Source organism: Pogoniulus pusillus, chromosome 10 (assembly GCF_015220805.1).
Source record: "Pogoniulus pusillus isolate bPogPus1 chromosome 10, bPogPus1.pri, whole genome shotgun sequence".
NCBI classification, from domain to species: Eukaryota; Metazoa; Chordata; class Aves; order Piciformes; family Lybiidae; genus Pogoniulus; species Pogoniulus pusillus.
Window position 1 is genome coordinate 29,633,224 of NC_087273.1, and position 19,778 is coordinate 29,653,001.

At 46.3% G+C, this 19,778-nt stretch overlaps 1 protein-coding gene across 1 annotated transcript in view; it reads right to left on the minus strand.

The window, feature by feature from the left end:
- Nucleotides 1-8,866, minus strand: part of GLIPR2 (GLI pathogenesis related 2) — a 39,831-nt gene extending 30,965 nt beyond the window's left edge. Inside the window, exon 1 of the mRNA XM_064150095.1 lies at nt 8,433-8,866. Within this exon, the coding sequence (XP_064006165.1) occupies nt 8,433-8,445 (13 nt within the window). The 5' untranslated portion in view covers nt 8,446-8,866. The remainder of the gene's footprint in view (nt 1-8,432) is intronic.
- Between the last annotated feature and the right edge of the window lie 10,912 nt (nt 8,867-19,778).

A 19,778-nucleotide genomic window follows, 5' to 3' on the forward strand; every position in this document is an offset into this window, starting at 1 on the left:
GGATCTGGGGGTGCTGATTGATACCTGCCTGAACATGAGCCAGCAGTGTGCCCAGGTGGCCAAGAGAGCCAGTGGCATCCTGGCCTGCATCAGGAATGGTGTGGCCAGCAGGAGCAGGGAGGTCATTCTGCCCCTGTACTCTGCACTGCTTAGGCCACACCTTGAGTACTGGGTTCAGTTCTGGGCCCCCCAGTTTAGGAGGGACGTTGAGATGCTTGAGCGTGTCCAGAGAAGGGCGACGAGGCTGGTGAGAGGCCTTGAGCACAGCCCTACGAGGAGAGGCTGAGGGAGCTGGGATTGTTTAGCCTGGAGAAGAGGAGGCTCAGGGGTGACCTTATTGCTGTCTGCAACTACCCGAGGGGTGGTTGTGGCCAGGAGGAGGTTGCTCTCTTCTCTCAGGTGGCCAGCACCAGAACAAGAGGACACAGCCTCAGGCTGCACCAGGGGAGATTTAGGCTGGAGGTGAGGAGAAAGTTCTTCACTGAGAGAGTCATTGGACACTGGAATGGGCTGCCCGGGGAGGTGGTGGAGTCGCTCTCCCTGGAGCTGTTCAAGGCAAGATTGGACGTGGCACTTGGTGCCATGGTGTAGCCTTGAGCTCTGTGGTAAAGGGTTGGACTTGATGATCTGTGAGGTCTTTTCCAACCTTTATGATACTGTGATACTGTGAAAGAAAAACTAAGGAGAATGTCTCATTGTATTCTTAAATCTAATTGGCACTCCATTTCTGGGGCGCACACACTTCAGTAATAAAAAGCCACAAGTAACCTGCTCCTGACCACACTAAGCAGGGGAAGAAAGCTGTCATGTCAATTTCTTCTCTTCCTGCCTCTTCAACATCATAGCTGCTTGGAGTTTCTAATTACAGTAATTTATGAAGAAAACAAGGTGCAGTTGTATTCACTAATGAGTTATACCAGCAACCAGAATTTCCCTCCTACTAAATCTGAGCTTCAGCTGTTAGGCTGTGATTCCACCTTCTAACAGTGTTTAAATGACAGCAGTCTGGCACTACACTCTTCACCACATAACTCTTCTGAGCCCTTTCTAAGGAATTGCATGCCTAACAAGTCTTTTTTGCTGGTCACTTTCATATTTTGGATGCTGAATATTCCTGTTCTGTGGATGAACAGCAATAGAGAGAAACTTCCTGGTACCTAGTACAGAGTACATTTTACATTGCACTTCTGTCAAAGTCACAGAATGACAGAATTAACCAGATTGGAAAAGATGTTTGAGGTCATTGAGTCCAACCAAACACCCCAACACCTTCTAATTAACTAAACCACGGCACTAAGTGCCTCAGCCAGTCTCCTTTTAAACACCTCCAGGGATGATGACTCCACCACCTCCCTGGGCAGCCCATTCTGATGGCCAGTCACTCTTTCTGTGAAGAACATCTTACCAGCATCCAGCCTAAATCTGCCCTGAGGGATGTGTTTCCTCAGTAGAGTGAAGAGGAACTGAGGAAAGACATCTCCTGAGACACGCTTTGCCATTTTATACCTCTACCATTTATGTTCTACCATTGCTTGGGGTAGCCATACCTGAACTAGCTTTCATCTCATCAGCTCAAATAGCCTCCCACCTTGTTTTTTCTGACTAGGGCATTCAAACTAGCTGGGGCAATGCTCAAAGTATGTTTGTTTATGCACTTCCCTGAGGCATGGAAATATACCCACGCACATTTCTTTTGATCACCCATGTGTAAACTCACGTATCCATAGCCCAAACCAGGTAGGGAGTCACAGGAAGCTTTCTTTACCCACATTTGCTACCAATTACATCATCTCATTCTCACCCTCCTGTTCAACAGGCTAAACACAAGTTTCCATAACTCCAAAAGATTATAAAATGTGGTCTTTATTTCACAGAATTACAGAATAATAGAATGATGTGGGATGAAAGAAACCTTTAAAAGGTCATCCAATCCAATCCACCTGTCCTGGAAGGAGCAGAGACATCTTCATCTAGATCAGGCTGCTCAGAGCTCTGTCCAACCTGACCTTGAATGTTTCTAGGGATGAGTCATCCATAGCTTCTCTGGGCAACCTGTTCCAGTGTTTTCCATCCTCATCATTTAAAAAAATGTTCCTTATCTCTAGTCTGAATATTATCAATTCCAAGAATCAGATAGGCATATTGCTCCCACACCACCCCTTGGAATGCAGAACTCCCCCTAAACACCAAAATCTTTACATCTCTTGATTTCAATATTGATTCTGAAGCTTATGTGACTTATGCACTGGCCCAGCACTTGGGAGACAAATAAAAAAGAGACTGCAGTAAATGCAAGGAAAATACATTCATGCCTGCACCCAGGGACTGGTCAGGCCACACCTTGAGTGCTGTGTCCAGTTCTGGGCCACTCAATTCAAGAGAGATGTTGAGGTGCTGAAACGTGTCCAGAGAAGGGCAACAAGGCTGGTGAGGGGCCTGGAACACAAACCCTATGAGGAGAGGCTGAGGGAGCTGGGGGTGTTTAGCCTGGAGAAGAGGAGGCTCAGGGGTGACCTCATTGATGTCTACAACTACCTGAAGGGAGGTTGTAGCCAGGTGGGGGTTGGCCTCTTCTCCCAGGCAACCAGCAACAGAACAAGGGGACACAGTCTCAAGTTGCGGTGGGGGAGGTCTAGGCTGGATGTTAGGAGGAAGTTGTTGGCAGAGAGAGTGATTGGCATTGGAATGGGCTGCCCAGGGAGGTGGTGGAGGCACCATCCCTGGAGGTGTTCAAGCAAAGTCTGGCTGAGGCACTTAGTGCCATGGTCTAGTTGACTGGCTAGGGCTGGGGGAAAAGTTCACACCACTTCTGTTCAAAGCCAAGAGTCACTCATAACTCACTTTAGTCCACTTCAAATGACATTAAATAACATTTCTGTTGGTTTTAAACGAGCCTGTACTGTCCTCCTCCACAATACTTCAGACTACTACTACCTCCTCATACCTGCTTGCACAGGAGCCAGTTCTGAATCAGAGTGAGTGGCCACCTGTTTGGCTTCACCTCACTTAGTTCTGGCAGAGCTGCTGCTCAGACCTTCAAAGCCTGAGCAGAACTTGCCTGTGAAAACACAGCATAGATATGCTCCAGCTAATCTCTCAGAGAACAGCACAGACTCTACAAAGTTAGTGATCTGAAACAGCCTTCTGGCCTGTTGAGATACGTAATAAACAAAGAAGTTCCAAAATACTTGTTGTTCCTACACAGAGCAGCAACTGAGGGAAACTCAAATCCAGCCAAGACAGGCACTGCCAACTGGACCCGAAGAAAATAAAGGGTTTGAATGATCCCAGTAACAAAAGCTTCCATGCTTAATTCCTTTTTTCTTCCTTTTGAGAAACATTTCTTGGAGAATTCAGAAGGGGCAGCTCGTGAAGCCCTATGAGGAGAGGCTGAGGGAGCTGGGATTGGTTAGCCTGGAGAAGAGGAGGCTCAGGGGTGACCTTATTGCTGTCTACAACTACCTGAGGGGTGGTTGTAGCCAGGAGGAGGTTGTTCTCTTCTCTCAGGTGGCCAGCACCAGAACAAGAGGACACAGTCTCAGGCTGCGCCAGGGGAGATTTAGGCTGGAGGTGAGGAGAAAGTTCTTCACTGAGAGAGTCATTGGACACTGGAATGGGCTGCCCGGGGAGGTGGCGGAGTCGCCGTCCCTGGGGCAGTTCAAGGCAAGGTTGGACGTGGCACTTGGTGCCATGGTCTAGCCTTGAGCTCTATGGTGAAGGGTTGGACTTGATGATCTGTGAGGTCTCTTCCAACCCTGATGATATTGTGATGTTTCTTTGATGTGTAACTCTGTGGCATGGAAAACCTTGTTATGTATCTTGGCTACTGCAAACTATGACATTCTGTTTTATTCTTTGTGAGCCCTTCATAAGTGTTTTGGTGTTTATCTGCCCTGAGCACAAGGAGCTAAGGCTACTAATCTAATAGTCACCAGGAGTAACCACCGCAGTACAAGACGGCTGCTGCATTCTCCTCCTCTCACCCACCAAAACTCTGATGGCTCAACAGACAGCTAAATATTTGGCCTAGAGTACTGTCTACCAAAGTCTGAGGACTTCCTGGCAGATTTTTCTCTATCTGCCGTTTACTGAGCTTGAACCAAGTAATCAGTGTCTTCTACACACAAAAACTGGAGACGTGTGGGGGTTTTAACTGAATTAGCTTGAGCTTTGAAAGACCCTTTTCTCACCACGCCTCCAGTTCTGCTTTTGTGTAAGGAGAAACAGACTGTAACTTGGATTGACGAGTTCTGTGAATGCCCCACCGCTACCAAACGTGAACGCTGAGTTGACAGAAGTTCACATCAGTTAGTTTCCTCTCTCCCCACTGCCCCTGCGAAACCAGCCAGCATGAAACGTCTTGTCAGTTTGGCAGCCTGCGAGGATCACACTTCTCAGAAAGCAAACAGGTCCCTTACCTAGCGCCTTTGGGCTTTTGTCACAACCTGCTACGGCTGTCTCCCACCAAGATGCTAAAGTAGAAGGTTTGCCCTTCAGCTGAAGATGAAGCTCGCTACACAGAAAAAAGGAACGTCCTTTTTGCTGTGCTCCAAAGGCGTACCTTAAGAGCTAAAAAAATAGCACGTGTTTCTAAAGAAGATTAAAACCCATGCGGGAAACCGCACTGAGTTTGTTCCCTGTCTCTTCTCATCAGAATCCCTTCTCGAGCCCCTGTTTTCATACTGACTCAACAAGCAGCACAGCGGATAACTCCCAGCTTGTTCTCTGGACTCCTATCCACATGTGCGGGAGGGAAAGGGGGGGGAGGAGGGGGAAGAAGAAAAATGAAAATAGAAGCAACAGAAAACTAAACACTGCTAAAAGATATCCAGTATGTACTGAGCCTGTCCTTGTCTTTGTCTGATAGCGTCCGCATGCACTAGCTAGAAGAAACGGGACAATTCCTGTCCTCACCGCCTGATTTTTAGGGAGCGAGCCGGGATGGATCGCTTCCCCCACCAGGCAGGATCGCAGGGGAAGCGGAAAGAATGATGCCTTCTAGCAGCCTCTTTCTGCCAACACCCCAGGCTCTTCGGAGACTTTCTAGTGCGCCGGAGAAACCCCCACGCTCCCGAGCGGAGGAGGGGAGATTACAGCCAGCTGCTTCCCGAGCATCAGCCGCAGCTGCTCGCATGGATATCCATCCCCTCTGGGGCGGGGGCTGCTCGCAGGACCTCCGGCCGCGCACAGCTGCAGGGGGTCAGCGCCTAGCCACACCACAGCCTTAGCAACAGGGCAACAAAGAGCAGCCAGCTCACCATCACCTCATTTCCTGCAGCAAATGCTTACCCCAGTCTCCTCGGTTTGAGCTCTTTGGGATCTGCAGGAAAGGGAGTCTGCACCACCCATTAAACCAGTGCTGTCCAAATAGAGAAGACATGCGGGAGGGTAGAGAGGGGGTCCCCATGCTTAACTATCTGCAGGAGCTATGGCCATGAGAAGCATTTTTCCAAAGCTGACCAGGGAGTTTTGTAGTGAACTTGGTTTGAGCAGCCTGCAGCTTCCAGGAAAGAAAGCTGAGTCAACACTCAGCTCTATTCAGCGAAGCTAAATCAATGCTCCCATACTTGCATAGAACATTGCTTCAAATACAATCCAGCAGCTCATAAGAACACATTATTAGAGTGCTTTTATCAAAGATGAGAGATTTTTCAGCAACAGGATGCCTGGGGATACTTAGTCCTCGAGATAGACTTACTGAAGATAAAATGTTAAAGAAACTGCTCTGAAGACATTTGCTGTAAAATAGGGGCCCTGCTTTACACAAACTAGAGCATCCTTAAGTTTATGCCTCTACGTAATCTTTGCTTTAATCCTTCTGGCCTCGGAGAGGAGCAAGGATTCTGTTTCAAGGACAGATAGATTTGAACCTGCTACTTTTCCATACACCCTAGTACAGAGAAACCTGCCTGTATCATCTCCTCAGGGGTACTACAGCAGAACCATGAAGTATTTTACAGAAAACACTGAGGAAGTGGTACTCTGTAAAACAGCTGCTCTTGCCCATTCAAAGGCAGACCACACTGATGATCTCAGACAATTTGAAGACTTCAGAGCACTGGAAAGGGCAGATGGGATTTAGTCAACAGAAAATTGCCAGGGCAGGATCTCAGTTTTATGATTCATCTGAAAACACCACATGCAGCTCAAAGATGTAACTTAGACCCAGTTTACCATTGATTTGAAAAGCGTGACACAAGTGACAAAACATTCTTAACATATACTCAGATTTCAAGCTCTGTTTTGGTAACTACTTAGGGATGCAAACATTACAGTATCACAGTATCACCAAGGTTGGAAGAGACCTCATAGATCATCAAGTCCAACCCTTTACCACAGAGCTCAAGGCTACACCATGGCACCAAGTGCCACGTCCAATCCTGCCTTGAACTGCCCCAGGGACGGCGACTCCACCACCTCCCCAGGCAGCCCATTCCAGTGTCCAATGACTCTCTCAGTGAAGAACTTTCTCCTCACCTCAAGCCTAAATTTCCCCTGGCACAGCCTGAGGCTGTGTCCTCTCGTTCTGGTGCTGGCCACCTGAGAGAAGAGAGCAACCTCCTCCTGGCCACAACCAACCCTCAGGTAGTTGTAGACAGCAATAAGGTCACCCCTGAGCCTCCTCTTCTCCAGGCTAAACAATCCCAGCTCCCTCAGCCTCTCCTCGTAGGGCTGTGCTCAAGGCCTCTCACCAGCCTCATCGCCCTTCTCTGGACACACTCAAGCATCTCAATGTCCCTCCTAAACTGGGGGCCCCAGAACTGAACACAGTACTCAAGGTGTGGTCTAAGCAGTGCAGAGTACAGGGGCAGAATGACCTCCCTGCTCCTGCTGACCACACCATTCCTGATGCAGGCCAGGATGCCATTACCCAAGCCTTGGCAAGAGGAATCTCTGATCTGCTCTTGCTCCTAAGTGCAGAACAATCTAATGGACAGTAATAAATGGGCAGTAATAAATATGCAGAAAATAACCAAGACAGTAATTTCTTTAAGATTACAGTAGCAATTTGCATATGCTACAAGAGAAGATTTTAACCATTTTGGGACTGGGAAGGGCACAGTGGAGTTTCTGTACTACTTTGCCTGCTGCACTTAGCTAACATAATGTACAGCCAGCAGACTTGTCTGGTATTTGTACTTTTTATGCTCTTAGCAAGGAAGTGCTGAACTTGATACTTCTTAGCAACTACAGCAACTTAAATTGTTGTAACATTATTTACTAAATCCAAATCCACTTGTAAACATATGCAGCTTCCAGGGCACGGGGCCATAACTCTCCACTGGCAGTTATATGGTGCTTTGCCTGGTCTTGGGTGTCATGCCAATAAGCCCTTTATAGGGCTTACTCTATAGTTATATTTGCAGACAGCTCTGAGCTCATCTTGTGTGCTGACTTTCAAAAGAAAAAAGGAAAGAACCTCAGCACCCAATCCAAGACCTATTCAACTGTTAGCCACGCAAGGATTTTCCCCAAATTTCTCTGGAAGAGGCATATGGTTTTGAGTGAATCAAGTAGGAGGTTTTGTTGTGCGTGTCCCATACTGTCCTGTATGCAAACAGCCCGACAGACAATATGCCACCAGGCTCTGGTTTGTCACAGAAAGTAACATTCTAACCACAAGAACAAAAATAAACCATCCATTTCAGAGGATGCAGATTTTCACTTATGACTCTACAAAGATTCAGAAAGCCCTGGCCTGGGCTCTCTTTTTGAGGTCTCTGGCAGCTTCTGAGTCATCTCCCTCGTCCAAGACAGTCAGAGCAGGGCACAGAGAGAGCCAGCAGTAGTGGGGAAAGGACCAAGAATGCAGCCAGCAACAGGGAGAGGCTTCACAAGCATCTACACAGCTGTGGGGAGACTTTGGAGCTGAGTAACACTATCCGTGGTTAAACGGTAACCAAATCGTAAACCTAAATCCTCACAACAGGAAGGGTGAAAAAACAAAGCACAAACCTTTCACACCCCCAAGAGCATCTTGCTGCCTATCTGAAGGCAAGGGAAGCTTGGTCAAGCAGCTAGACAGAAGATAACCTTAAAGCTATAGGGCTTATAATGATTTCACAGTATCACAGTATTATTAGGATTGGAAGAGACCTCACAGATCATCAAGTCCAACCCTTTGCAGCAAAGCAAATCTACTACCAGTTACAAAGCAGCAAAGTAAATCTGCTATCAGCTACGCAGTGTAAGCTGCATAGAAAACACAACTACCTCTGCGTTGTGGAGGCTATGGGGAGAGCGTCGCTTCTGTAGGCTTTCAAATCTAACCCGGGGCCCGACAGAAAGCTCCTCCCAGGCTGCACCATGCTCGAATGAAAGCAGCTTTCTCTGGAGCAAGCCACTAAGGCTCCAGCAGTGCTCTCCGAGCGCACAAGCAGGCGCGGACACAGCGAGAGTACGCAGCCAACAGCGCGAAGGCGTTTGCTCACCTGATTTTCCCATGATGGAGCGGTGGGGGGTTTTCAAACTTCACCTGCTGCCTTCCTCTCTCAGAGTGAGTTTTGCTGCCGAGCGTCGCGACGAAACGTCTGCAGTTTCAGCTCAACTTCTTCAGTCGCCTGCGACCGCTGCCGGAGCAAAGTCAGCCACGGGAATCCGCTACCGCCCCTCCTTCAGCGCCGGAGTCAGCCTGCCCATGCCTTATAAGGCATAGGGACACCGCTTTGGGTTGGTTTGGGCTTTTTTTCCTTACAAAGATCCTGTTCAGGGTCAGGAGCTATTTATCCTCCACAGTAACCAAGCGGCTCCAAAACACCATATGGTTCCACATACCAATTTAGCTTAGTAATCGTGGCTATCTTCTGATAAGAGTAGGCTGTGAAAAGAAATTCTGCTGACAAATAACCCTGCAGCCACAGTGGGCATAGCCCATGAGGGTAATTCATACAGCTAAACACTTGTTGAAGTTTTACCCTGTTACTGGCCATGCAGTTGAAGCGGACAAGTGAGAAAGCAGTTTGAAGTGTAACTATATAAATCACTTTCTGTGCTGTTACAACATATCCTCTGGAAGAAATAGGCGAAGTGCAGCACAAAATTTTGCAAGTCAAAGAGGAAATGTGCTGATGATGTATTCCCTAAGAAGAGCTGGTGTGTATGTGCCTCATTTTATCTGTGCAAGCACTGTGCCACTGTTATCTTCACTCTGCATCGAAGTACCTTGAGCTAATCTGGCAAATATTAACTACTTCAGTGATGGTGAGCATGCTGCTTTGATTTAACTTCAAAAATGCTGTGTGTCTCCTAACAGTAATTCAGTTACATGTTTTCAGCTTTCATCTTGTCACCAGGAAAACAAAGAAATCATCTGAGGTTAATGCTCCCTGGTTTTTTAATGACACCTCTCAAAACTTCAGTGTTCCACTTGGTTTTATGCCAAGTCCACTGGCTTGGCTGGTTTTAATCATCTTTTACCTCTGGAGGCTAAGCTCCATGGTGAGAAAAGAGAAGGTTAGAAGTAAAAAGATGCAGCCATTTTTCTTCCCTTGGAAACGAGTAGCAGCAGCAGGTGGGAAAAGATAACATCCTTCCACTAACACACTGCTCCTCCTGAAGTTGCTTCACAGGCAAGGCTGAAACACAAGTCAAAGGGGTGTCAATATCTAACAGTTGATGGCATCACTAAGGAGAAGTATGGGGACAACTGCGCAGCACCCAGAGGAGGGAACCACAGGGTGTGTGATCACACATCTTCCCAGCTGCATGGTGCTTTGCTTTGCTGGTTAGCAATGCCAGCAGGGGAGCAGGAGGAAGAAGTCAGAAAAGGTGCAGAAGGAAGTCTCTTCCCATTCCTTCTGCTCTGAGTGGCTGAGAAGCAGGGTGGCTAAACTTGAAATACTGGGTTGTACTACTCCTAGGACACGCACCAGTGCCCAGCAACACCCTGTGCCACCCTAGGGTTGTGACAAGGAGTATCAGGGACTTTAAATTTGCATAGTTGGGAGTCTCTGGTATTTATATTCTCGTAGTTGGTTGTTCTATTTTATACTGTTTACATTTTAGATCTTTATGATAGCTACATTATAAAGCAACATTTCCTTGGGACCTGGGCTGCAACTAAGAAAACAGCATCAAGATCTTCAAAACCGACCAGATACCTGCATGCCATTTTCACAACATGATGTGTAATCATAACTTGGCTAAGAGGGTTTCTCTGATTTGGCAAAAATTCAGCATGACAGGGAATCAAAAAATGGTGCATTTTCTCATCAGAAACCAAGGAAATCAAAATCACTGCTCAGGCATCACATGTGAAAAGTTATCAGTACACAGTAAATGTGATGACTCATCAGGGGTTGGAAAGCAATGTAAGCTGAGATACATAAAATGAAGAGGAAGGAGGGAGCTCAGCTTTTTTAACGTTTTCACCTTAGCTGATGAAATAGCCACACTCATGATGGAAATCTGGAGGAAGTAAGCACATTCATAATTAAGAATGTAATCATGTCCTCAGAAAGAATTAAAGTGATTAAATAAAAGTCACTGCTAGGGAATTTTGTGAACTGTAAATCATTTTTATCTTTTAACCTGTTTCAGGTAGTCTGAACAAACAGGAATCTGAGCAGAAACAAACAGGAATTCTCATGTGATTTATGATTCATCAGAGCATCTCCAAATGCATCCTTGTTTAATCACTGCATGATTCCATTACACACAGAAAACATGTGGATAACTTGGTATCATCAAACAGTGGGCATTAGAAACTATCTTCCAGAAAGAGAAATGCTCTGATACAATCAGAGCTGAGTCCAGCGTTCTGCTTCCTATAGCAACACCTACTAAACATTTCTTCAAAACATACACTGAAAGTAGAATCATAGAATCAAGCAGGTTGGAAGAGACCTCCAAGATCATCCAGTTCAACCTATCCCCCAGCCCCAGCCAATCAACTAGACCATGGCACCAAGTGCCTCATCCAGGCTTTTCTTGAACACCTCCAGGGATGGTGCCTCCACCACCTCCCTGGGCAGCCCATTCCAATGCCAATCACTCTCTCTGGCAACAACTTCCTCCTAACATCCAGCCTAGACCTACCCTGGCACAACTTGAGACTGTGTCCCCTTGTTCTATTGCTGGTTGCCTGGGAGAAGAGGCCACCCCCCACCTGGCTACAATGCCCCTTCAGGTAGTTGTAGGCAGTAATAAGATCATCCTCGGGTGTGCCTTCTGTTGCATAGCCTTTGCAAACTCAGTATCAGATCCACATAAACAGCAACCTTTGCTTTAGCAAAACCTCATCCAACCAACTGGAAGCACCTCCTGCTGAACAACCACATATTTAGCCATCACCTAAAAAAATATCCTTGTATATGAACCACTTCATGAGTCAGAAAGTAAATTTGATCAGTCACTCATGAATGAGATCATGACAGGTCCTGAAAACATGAGTTAAAATGCTCAGAAGAGAAGAAAGCACATCTGATATTGAGAACATCTAAAGAAGAAACACAGCAGCTAACAAACTGTGCTACTGTTTAAACATCTGATTTGCTTGTACCTTGAATTACACAAGTACTCCTGCTTCCCTGATCTCAAAAAGGATACATCAGCAGTGGCAAAAGATCAGAGAAAGGCATAAAGCAGTAGGGCTTTGAGTGACCTGATTTAGAGGAAAGTATCCCTGCCCATGGCAGGGATTTTGGAATTAGATGATCTTTAAGATTCTTTCCAATACCAACCATTTCAGCCCATGGAAGACATCATGGAAAGGGAAATCACAGACCTTACTCCAAGATTATGAACAACACAGATAGCTCATAGTTTATTGTGTTCTCCAACACAAGAGGTAGAAGATATTAAAAGAAGCTTGTGGGAACAAGGTTCAAAAATAATGGCTGTGGCATGAGGCAGAGAGGGTGCTTTGCAAAGGAGTTTTTACATTCACATGCACATCATCTCTTGCTACCAGTGGGCACTGCAGAAAAGTGTCTGTCTCTCTTCCTTCACTGCCTCCCTTCAGCTGTTCAGAACCTTCCTGAGCCTTTTCCCTTCCAGGCTCAGCAGTCCCAGTTCTCTCAGCTTCTCCTCAGAGATGTTCCAGTCCCTTAGCTGTCTTTGTGGCTCTGTATTAGACTCGCTCCAGTACATCTGTATGTTTCTTGTACTGGCAAGCCCAGGAAAAACAGCCCAGCAACAGCTGCCCAGTAAAGCCTGTCCAGCAAAGACTGATGCACAGAAGGCCTCTTCTAGTGTCCTGCATCACTATCTTTATTGATGATCTGGACGAGGGGATTGAGTCCAGCATCAGTAAGTTTGCAGATGACACCAAGCTAGGAGCAGGTGTGGAGCTGCTGGAGAGTAGGAGAGCCCTGCAGAGGGACCTGGACAGGCTGGATGGGTGGGCAGAGGCCAATGGGATGAGACTGAATAAGGCCAAGTGCAGGGTTCTGCACTTTGGCCACAACAACCCCAAGCAGCGCTACAGGCTGGGGACTGAGTGGCTGGAGAGCAGCCAGGAGGAAAGGGACCTGGGGGTACTGATAGATAGTAGGCTGAAGATGAGCCAGCAGTGTGCCCAGGTGGCCAAGAGAGCCAATGGCATCCTGGCCTGCATCAGGAACAGTGTGGCCAGTAGGACAAGGGAGGTTATTCTGCCCCTGTACTCAGCACTGGTCAGGCCACACCTTGAGTACTGTGTCCAGTTCTGGGCTCCTCAATTCAAGAGAGATGTTGAGGTGCTGGAACGTGTCCAGAGAAGGGTGACAAAGCTGGTGAGGGGCCTGGAACACAAATCCTATGAGGAGAGGCTGAGGGAGCTGGGAGTGTGCAGCCTGGAGAAGAGGAGGCTCAGGGGGGACCTCACTGCTGTCTACAACTACCTGAAGGGACATTGTAGCCAGGTGGGGGTTGGTCTCTTCTGCCAGGCAACCAGCAATAGAACAAGGGGACACAGTCTCAAGTTGTACCAGGGTAGGTCTAGGCTGGATATTAGGAGGAAGTTCTTCACAGAGGGAGAGATTTCCCATTGGAATGGGCTGCCCAGGGAGGTGGTGGAGGCACCGTCCCTGGAGGTCTTCAAGAAAAGCCTGGATGAGGCACTTAGTGCCATGGTCTAGTTGACTGGATAGGGCTGGGTGCTAGGTTGGACTGGATGATCTTGGAGGTCTCTTCCAACCTGGTTGATTCTATGATTCTATTCCAACCTGGTTGATTCTATGATTCTATGATCACCAGACCCTTGCATTCAGCAGTGGATCACATCTTCCCTGGTCTTCCTTGTGCAGTTTAGTACTTGCAGAAATCTGTTCTCCTGCTGTTCGCAGCACTCATCAGATTCTAGTCTAAGCTGGCCTTGGCTTCCTTACAAGATTAAATGGCAGCTCTATTGTCTTGCTGGGTCACTCCCACCCCACTTCCATCTCCTGTACATGTTCTTACATCTGTGTTCACTCAGGTCTGTGTCTGTTCCTTCGTGTCACTCCTCCATCATTTCCTCTCCAGAAGCTTTCCTATCTGACCCTTATGTTAGGCTCTTCTCTTCACAGTTCCTCTGCATGAATTACATTTCCACATCAGTGAGCTATTCAGGTCCTCAAATACAAACTCCAGCACCATCACACCTGCATTCATTACACAGATTTGGTTCAGGTTTGTACTCCTGAAGAGTGCTGTTAACAGCCCTGGGGCTATGCCTGTCTGAGCAAGCAGTTCAGCACAGCACAGGTGAATATGTAAGGAGAAAATGTTTCATCAAGTGTCATCTTGACCCAAGATTAGCTCAAGGCCAGCACCAAGGAATGAATACCCAATAGCAGCTGTATCCTGTCAGACAAATCCCTGAAGCAAGTCTTTGGCTATATTCAATGTCAAAAGAATCCATTTCACATCCTGAGAGAGTTCAACAGTGCAGACTAACGAGTGCCAGAATGCTGAGATGTGCATCGAGCCCTGCTTTTGCTGATCTCTTTCTATTGTTGATGCTGTGTTCTTACAATTTCATCTAACTGACTTGGCACAGTTGTGACTTATCTCACAGCTACATGCAATGAATTTCCATCTACCTTGTTAGCTAACAATATCATTATTGATCTTCCTTAGGCAAAATTTCTCTGATATTACTGCCTTATACTTTCCTTCCACTGATGACAGAAACACAATTAAATCCAGCAAAAGTTGAGCTAATAAATCCAGAAATAAAACATGATTTTCATTCAGTTACATTGTTTAGATCTTTCCCCCCTCAATAAGTGGTTTTTTTTTCCTTTAATAGTCTTCCAATACAGTGGATTTTAGATGCAACAAGCACACTTCTAAAAAAGTTCCCAGCAACCACTGACACCAAAGATGAGGGCACTGCTTATCACTAGCATTGGAGTTGATAAAGACATATGAAGGATATTGAGATGCCAGAGCACCTCTTCAAAGAAGGGCAATGAAGCTGGTGAAGGGTCTAGAGAACAAGGCTTATGAGGAACTGCTAAGGAACTGGGTTGTTTAGACTGGGGAAAGAAAGCTCAGGGGAGACCTTACCCTGTAGCTCCCTGAAAGAAGGTTGTAGAGAGGTGTGTGTGGGTCAGTTTGTTCTCCCAAGTAACAAGTGATAGGACAAGAGGAAATGGCCTCAAGGTCCACCAGAGGAGTCCTGCTGGGTTTGCTTGCCTTCTCAGGGTGACAGCCAGGAGCAGAGAGGTGCCATCCTTCCCTGTGCCATGACATCAATGCTGGAGCTGGACTGTTTGGCTTGGTAGTACTGACTTTTAGCTGGAGCAGTCTGGTGGTCTGGCAAAATCTACCTGCAAGTACCACCACTTTTTTGAGAGGCAGTAACACCAAGCTGGTCCAAACTGTCCTTTACAGTTCTAGTACAGTTCAAGCCCCTTGTGTACTTGGGAGTAGTGTACCCTGAGGCAAAAAATCAAATCCATTCCTAAACTGTGAATAAACAACAAAATCACATGTGTATGGCAGGTCTGGTTTGGGCCTCACAGGTTAGGAGTTTCAAGAATCTTGCCCTCATCTGTTCACGTTCAGAGCTCAAAGCTCAGTCACCATAAGTTTACACCTCAGCATTTGCACCCCTAACTATGCCATCTTCTGCCTCCTCCATTCTTGTATGAGGCTCTTAGCATTCCTTTGCCTTAGAATCATAGAATCATAGAATCAACCAGGTTGGAAGAGACCTCAAAGATCATCCAGTCCAACCTATCACCCAGCCCTAGCCAGTCAACTAGACCATGGCACTGAGTGCCTCATCCAGTCTTTTCTTGAAGACCCCCAGGGACGGTGCCTCCACCACCTCCCTGGGCAGCCCATTCCAATGGGAAATCACTCTCTCTGTGAAAAACTTCTTCCTAACATCCAGCCTATACCTACCCTGGCACAACTTGAGACTGTGTCCCCTTGTTCTATTGCTGGTTACCTGGGAGAAGAGGCCAACCCCCACCTGGCTACAATGTCCCTTCAGGTAGTTGTAGACAGTAATAAGATCACCCCTGAGCCTCCTCTTCTCCAGGCTAAACAGGCCCAGTTCTCTCAACCTCTCCTCATAGGATTTGTGTTCCAGGCCCCTCACCAGCTTCGTTGCCCTTCTCTGGACATGTTCCAGTACCTCAACATCTTTCTTGAATTGAGGGGCCCAGAACTGGACACAGTACTCAAGGTGTGGCCTGACCAGTGCTGAGTACAGGGGAAGAATAACCTCCCTTGTCCTGCTGGCCACACTGTTCCTGATGCAGGCCAGGATGCCATTGGCTCTCTTGGCCACCTGGGCACACTGCTGGCTCATCTTCAGCTTACTATCTATCAGTACCCCCAGGTCCCTTTCCTCCTGGCTGCTCTCCAGCCACTCAGTCCCCAGCCTATAGCGCTGCTTGGGGTTATTGTGGCCAAAGTGCAGAACCCTGCACTTGGCCTTGTTAAATCTCATCTCATTGGCCTCTGCCCACCCATCCAGCCTGTCCAGGTCCCTCTGCAGGGCTCTCCTACCTTCCAACAGATCAACACCTGCTCCTAGCTTGGTGTCATCTGCAAACTTACTGATGCTGGACTCAATGCCCTCGTCCAGATCATCAATAAAGATATTGAACAGGACTGGGCCCAGCACTGATCCTTGGGGAACACCACTTGTGACTGGCTGCCAACTGGACGTGGCACCATTCACCAGCTTTTCTGTCAGTTTGCAGCTCCCTGCAAACATTTCAGATTGATATTCTGAGAAGCTTTTAGATGCTCCTGTCATAGAATCACAGAGTCATTGAGGCTGGAAAAGACCTCTGAGATTAAGTCTAGCCTATAACCTAACACCACATCAGTTAATCCATGTCACCAAGTGTCACATCCAATCTTCTCTTAAAAGATCTCCAGGGATGGTGACTCCACCACCTCCCTGGGCAGTCCATCCCAGTGCCTACTCACCATCCTTTCCACGAGGAAGTGCTTTCTAACAGCCAACCTAAACCTACCCTCATTGCAGCTTCAAACCATGCCCTCTTGTCCTGTCACTGGTTGCCTGGGAGAAGAGCCTGACCCCCATCTGACTACAACTTCTTTCTAGGTAGTTCAAGAGATTGATGAGGTCTTGTTTGTGTATTTACAGTATATACAGTTAGAGACAGAAATATACAAAGGAAAAGGTAATACAGAAACACAACTCCCCTCCCAGAAACCTGAGTCCCCAGGAGGGGCTCTCAACCACCCCTGCACCTTCCCCCTGCCCCTCTCAACCTTACTCCAGTCCTAAAGAAGAACAGAGGTTCAGCCAAGAGGTTAAGAAGCAAAGGTGAGTGGAAGGTGAGGTTAGGGAGCTGCAGCTCAGTCAGCAGCCCAGCCAGAGTGAGACAAAAATCGCAAGAGTGTTATCTAATGTTTTCATTTGTCCTTCCCAAACTCCTTTGCGAGACTCTGAGGGAAGCAGACATCACCATTGTTTTCCTTTCACAGCCTATAATCTACTTTTTCTCACCAAAACATTCTAGCTAGCTTCAAACTAGCACAGGTCTCCTCTAAGCCTCATCTTCTCCAAGCTAAACAATCCCAGCTCCCTCAGCCTCTATCATATCACAGTATCTCAGTATCATCAGGGTTGGAAGAGACCTCACAGATCATCAAGTCCAACCCTTTACCACAGAGCTCAAGGCTACACCATGGCACCAAGTGCCACGTCCAATCCTGCCTTGAACAGCTCCAGGGACGGCAACTCCACCACCTCCCCGGGCAGCCCATTCCAGTGTCCAATGACTCTCTCAGTGAAGAACTTTCTCCTCACCTCCAGCCTAAATTTCCCCTGGTGCAGCCTGAGGCTGTGTCCTCTCGTTCTGGTGCTGGCCACCTGAGAGAAGAGAGCAACCTCCTCCTGGCCACAACCACCCCTCAGGTAGTTGTAGACAGCAATAAGGTCACCCCTGAGCCTCCTCTTCTCCAGGCTCTTCTTAAGACCTTCCCTCCAGCCCCCTCACCAGTCCTGTCGCTCTTCTCTAGACCTGCTCCAGCACCTCAGTAAATACTTAGTGCCAGCTCCTAGTTTTAAAGTCCTAGGGCTCTGGGGATTTCAGATATTGCTTTTTGCTTTCTTTTTTAAAGGTTGCTTCCTAGACCACTTGCTTGTAAAGAAAACCCTGACAGTGTCACCTATAAGAAACAGATGGCAATTAATTTATTTTCAAATAATGTGGGCATCAAGCTATTCTCAAGAAATTCACTGCTTCTGAGCACAGTATCACAGTATCATCAGGGCTGGAAGAGACCTCACAGATCATCAAGTCCAACCCTTTACCACAGAGCTCAAGGCTAGACCATGGCACCAAGTGCCACGTCCAACCTTGTCTTGAACGTCCAACCTTGCCTTGAAAGGCAGTGGGAGATGATAAATCACATCAGAAACTTACCTTTCTTTTCTTTCTTCAATGATGTTCTGCAAGTGCTTTTTTTTCCCCTTCATGAATTCTGTCCCTTTGTCTTTTGACTCAACCTTTAAGAGCACCTTTGCTAACGTTCATTGTCTTAGCTCTGTCAGCTTATTTATATATTTTCAATCTACCTTTAAAAAAGCCTATTTAAGATTCTCTTTAGATAGCACATTTGACTGAAAACATCATATTTAAAAACAATTTATGTAATTGTAGTGTCTTTTTTTCCACTGGGGCACTTCAAGGCAAGGTTGGACGTGGCACTTGGTGCCATGGTCTAGCCTTGAGCTCTGTGGTTAAGGGTTGGACTTGATGATCTGTGAGGTCTCTTCCAACCCTGATGATACTGTGATACTGTGATACTTAAACCAAAAGCCCAACAAATAATGTACAGCCAATATTCAAGGGGATGAAAATTATTTGATGTTTGGAGTCTTCCAGGTAGATTTTAAAAGGATAGTTTGGTTTTCCTGTCTTACCCTTTTGTCTGATATAATCCCAAATGCATTACTTCAAACTTTATTTCTCAAACTATGTCTTTACAGAGGACTGCATTCTGTCTCACTGGTGTTTGCACACTGCTGGCTGTGAGTGCTACCTTCTGGTTCCCTTTATAATTCTTTGCTTGTTACTTAAGTGTTTCTAAAACATTGACCATCAGCCATAATTTGAACACTGCTTACAGTTCTGCAAAATCATTAACATTACCGGCATTAAAAGTTAATAAATAGATAACTTCGAGCAAGAAGGTAAAGAAAACTCTCCGTACCTCTTCAGATCAGCGGCAGCTGTTTCTGCTGTACCACCTTTAGGTTGCACTACCACCCATCGGCTCAAAGTAGAATCAGCAAAAGCAGGGGAGTGGACGAAACCTCGACTCTGCAGCACTGCCTGCACATCAGCACTCCTTCAAAGTGCATCCCAACAGTTTAATCCTCATTCCTGATGGATTCAGTTGCAGTGGCTGGAGAGATTACCAACTCCCATCACGGTCCTCTTTGACAGGGATTTTAGCTTTTGAAGGCAGGGCTTCTGTCTGAGTATCTGAGGTTTTCTTGATGATCAAATATTATAGTTCTATGAAAAATGAAGGAATTTGAAAGCATCACTTTGAATTTTCTATTTAATTTTTTTAAAGGAACTTCAAATATCTTATCATTTTCAAAGGTAAAGTTATCTTCATAGATGTAGACACAAATTATCTTGCTTTTCTTTCTCTTTCTGGAAAAGGTTTCACTCAGGATCACTCTCTATAGCTCAGTATCTTAGTACTTGGAAACAGTTTCTGTGCAGGACAGAGTCCAAATTAAACTTGAGAGTTATTTCTTAGTATTGCAGGCAAAACTACCTAACTTTGAAGCACAGGTAATGAGGTAATGAACTGCTATGGGTTTTGATGTCAGAGAAATCCAATGCACCCTTAAAACATTACTTGGTCAGATTAATCATCATATTTATTTCTTTTCCTGTCAGTAATGTGCATCCTCCTAGAATTTCTTTAGGCTTTATACTACCTTTAGTAGCATTGCTCAAGAGCAGAACAAAATGTGTAGGTGCAAATATAATCAAAAAAGAAGTATCAGTCTTTATGTGCCTACTTTAGGCATAGTTTATTACATAACATACATCTTACAGTAAACAGGACCAATGCAATCCCAGCATTGGTTTTTAGCCACTTGCCTAAATCGTACCTATTAGGATATAAGAATTTTTAGCATTATCTCTGCATGGATAACTTTGAATTTTTTGCTTCATGTCATAGAACAAAAGTAAAGTTTTTGTGTAGACTTTTATTGATGTTAAACATTGGCTCATTTCATACTCCATATCCAACATTTAGCAGCTCAGCTTGTTAAAAATGTCTTGCTTTGTATTAGTTCAATGAGGAGCAATTAATGTTAAAAACAGGCTGCCCAAGGGTGTTAAGGAGTC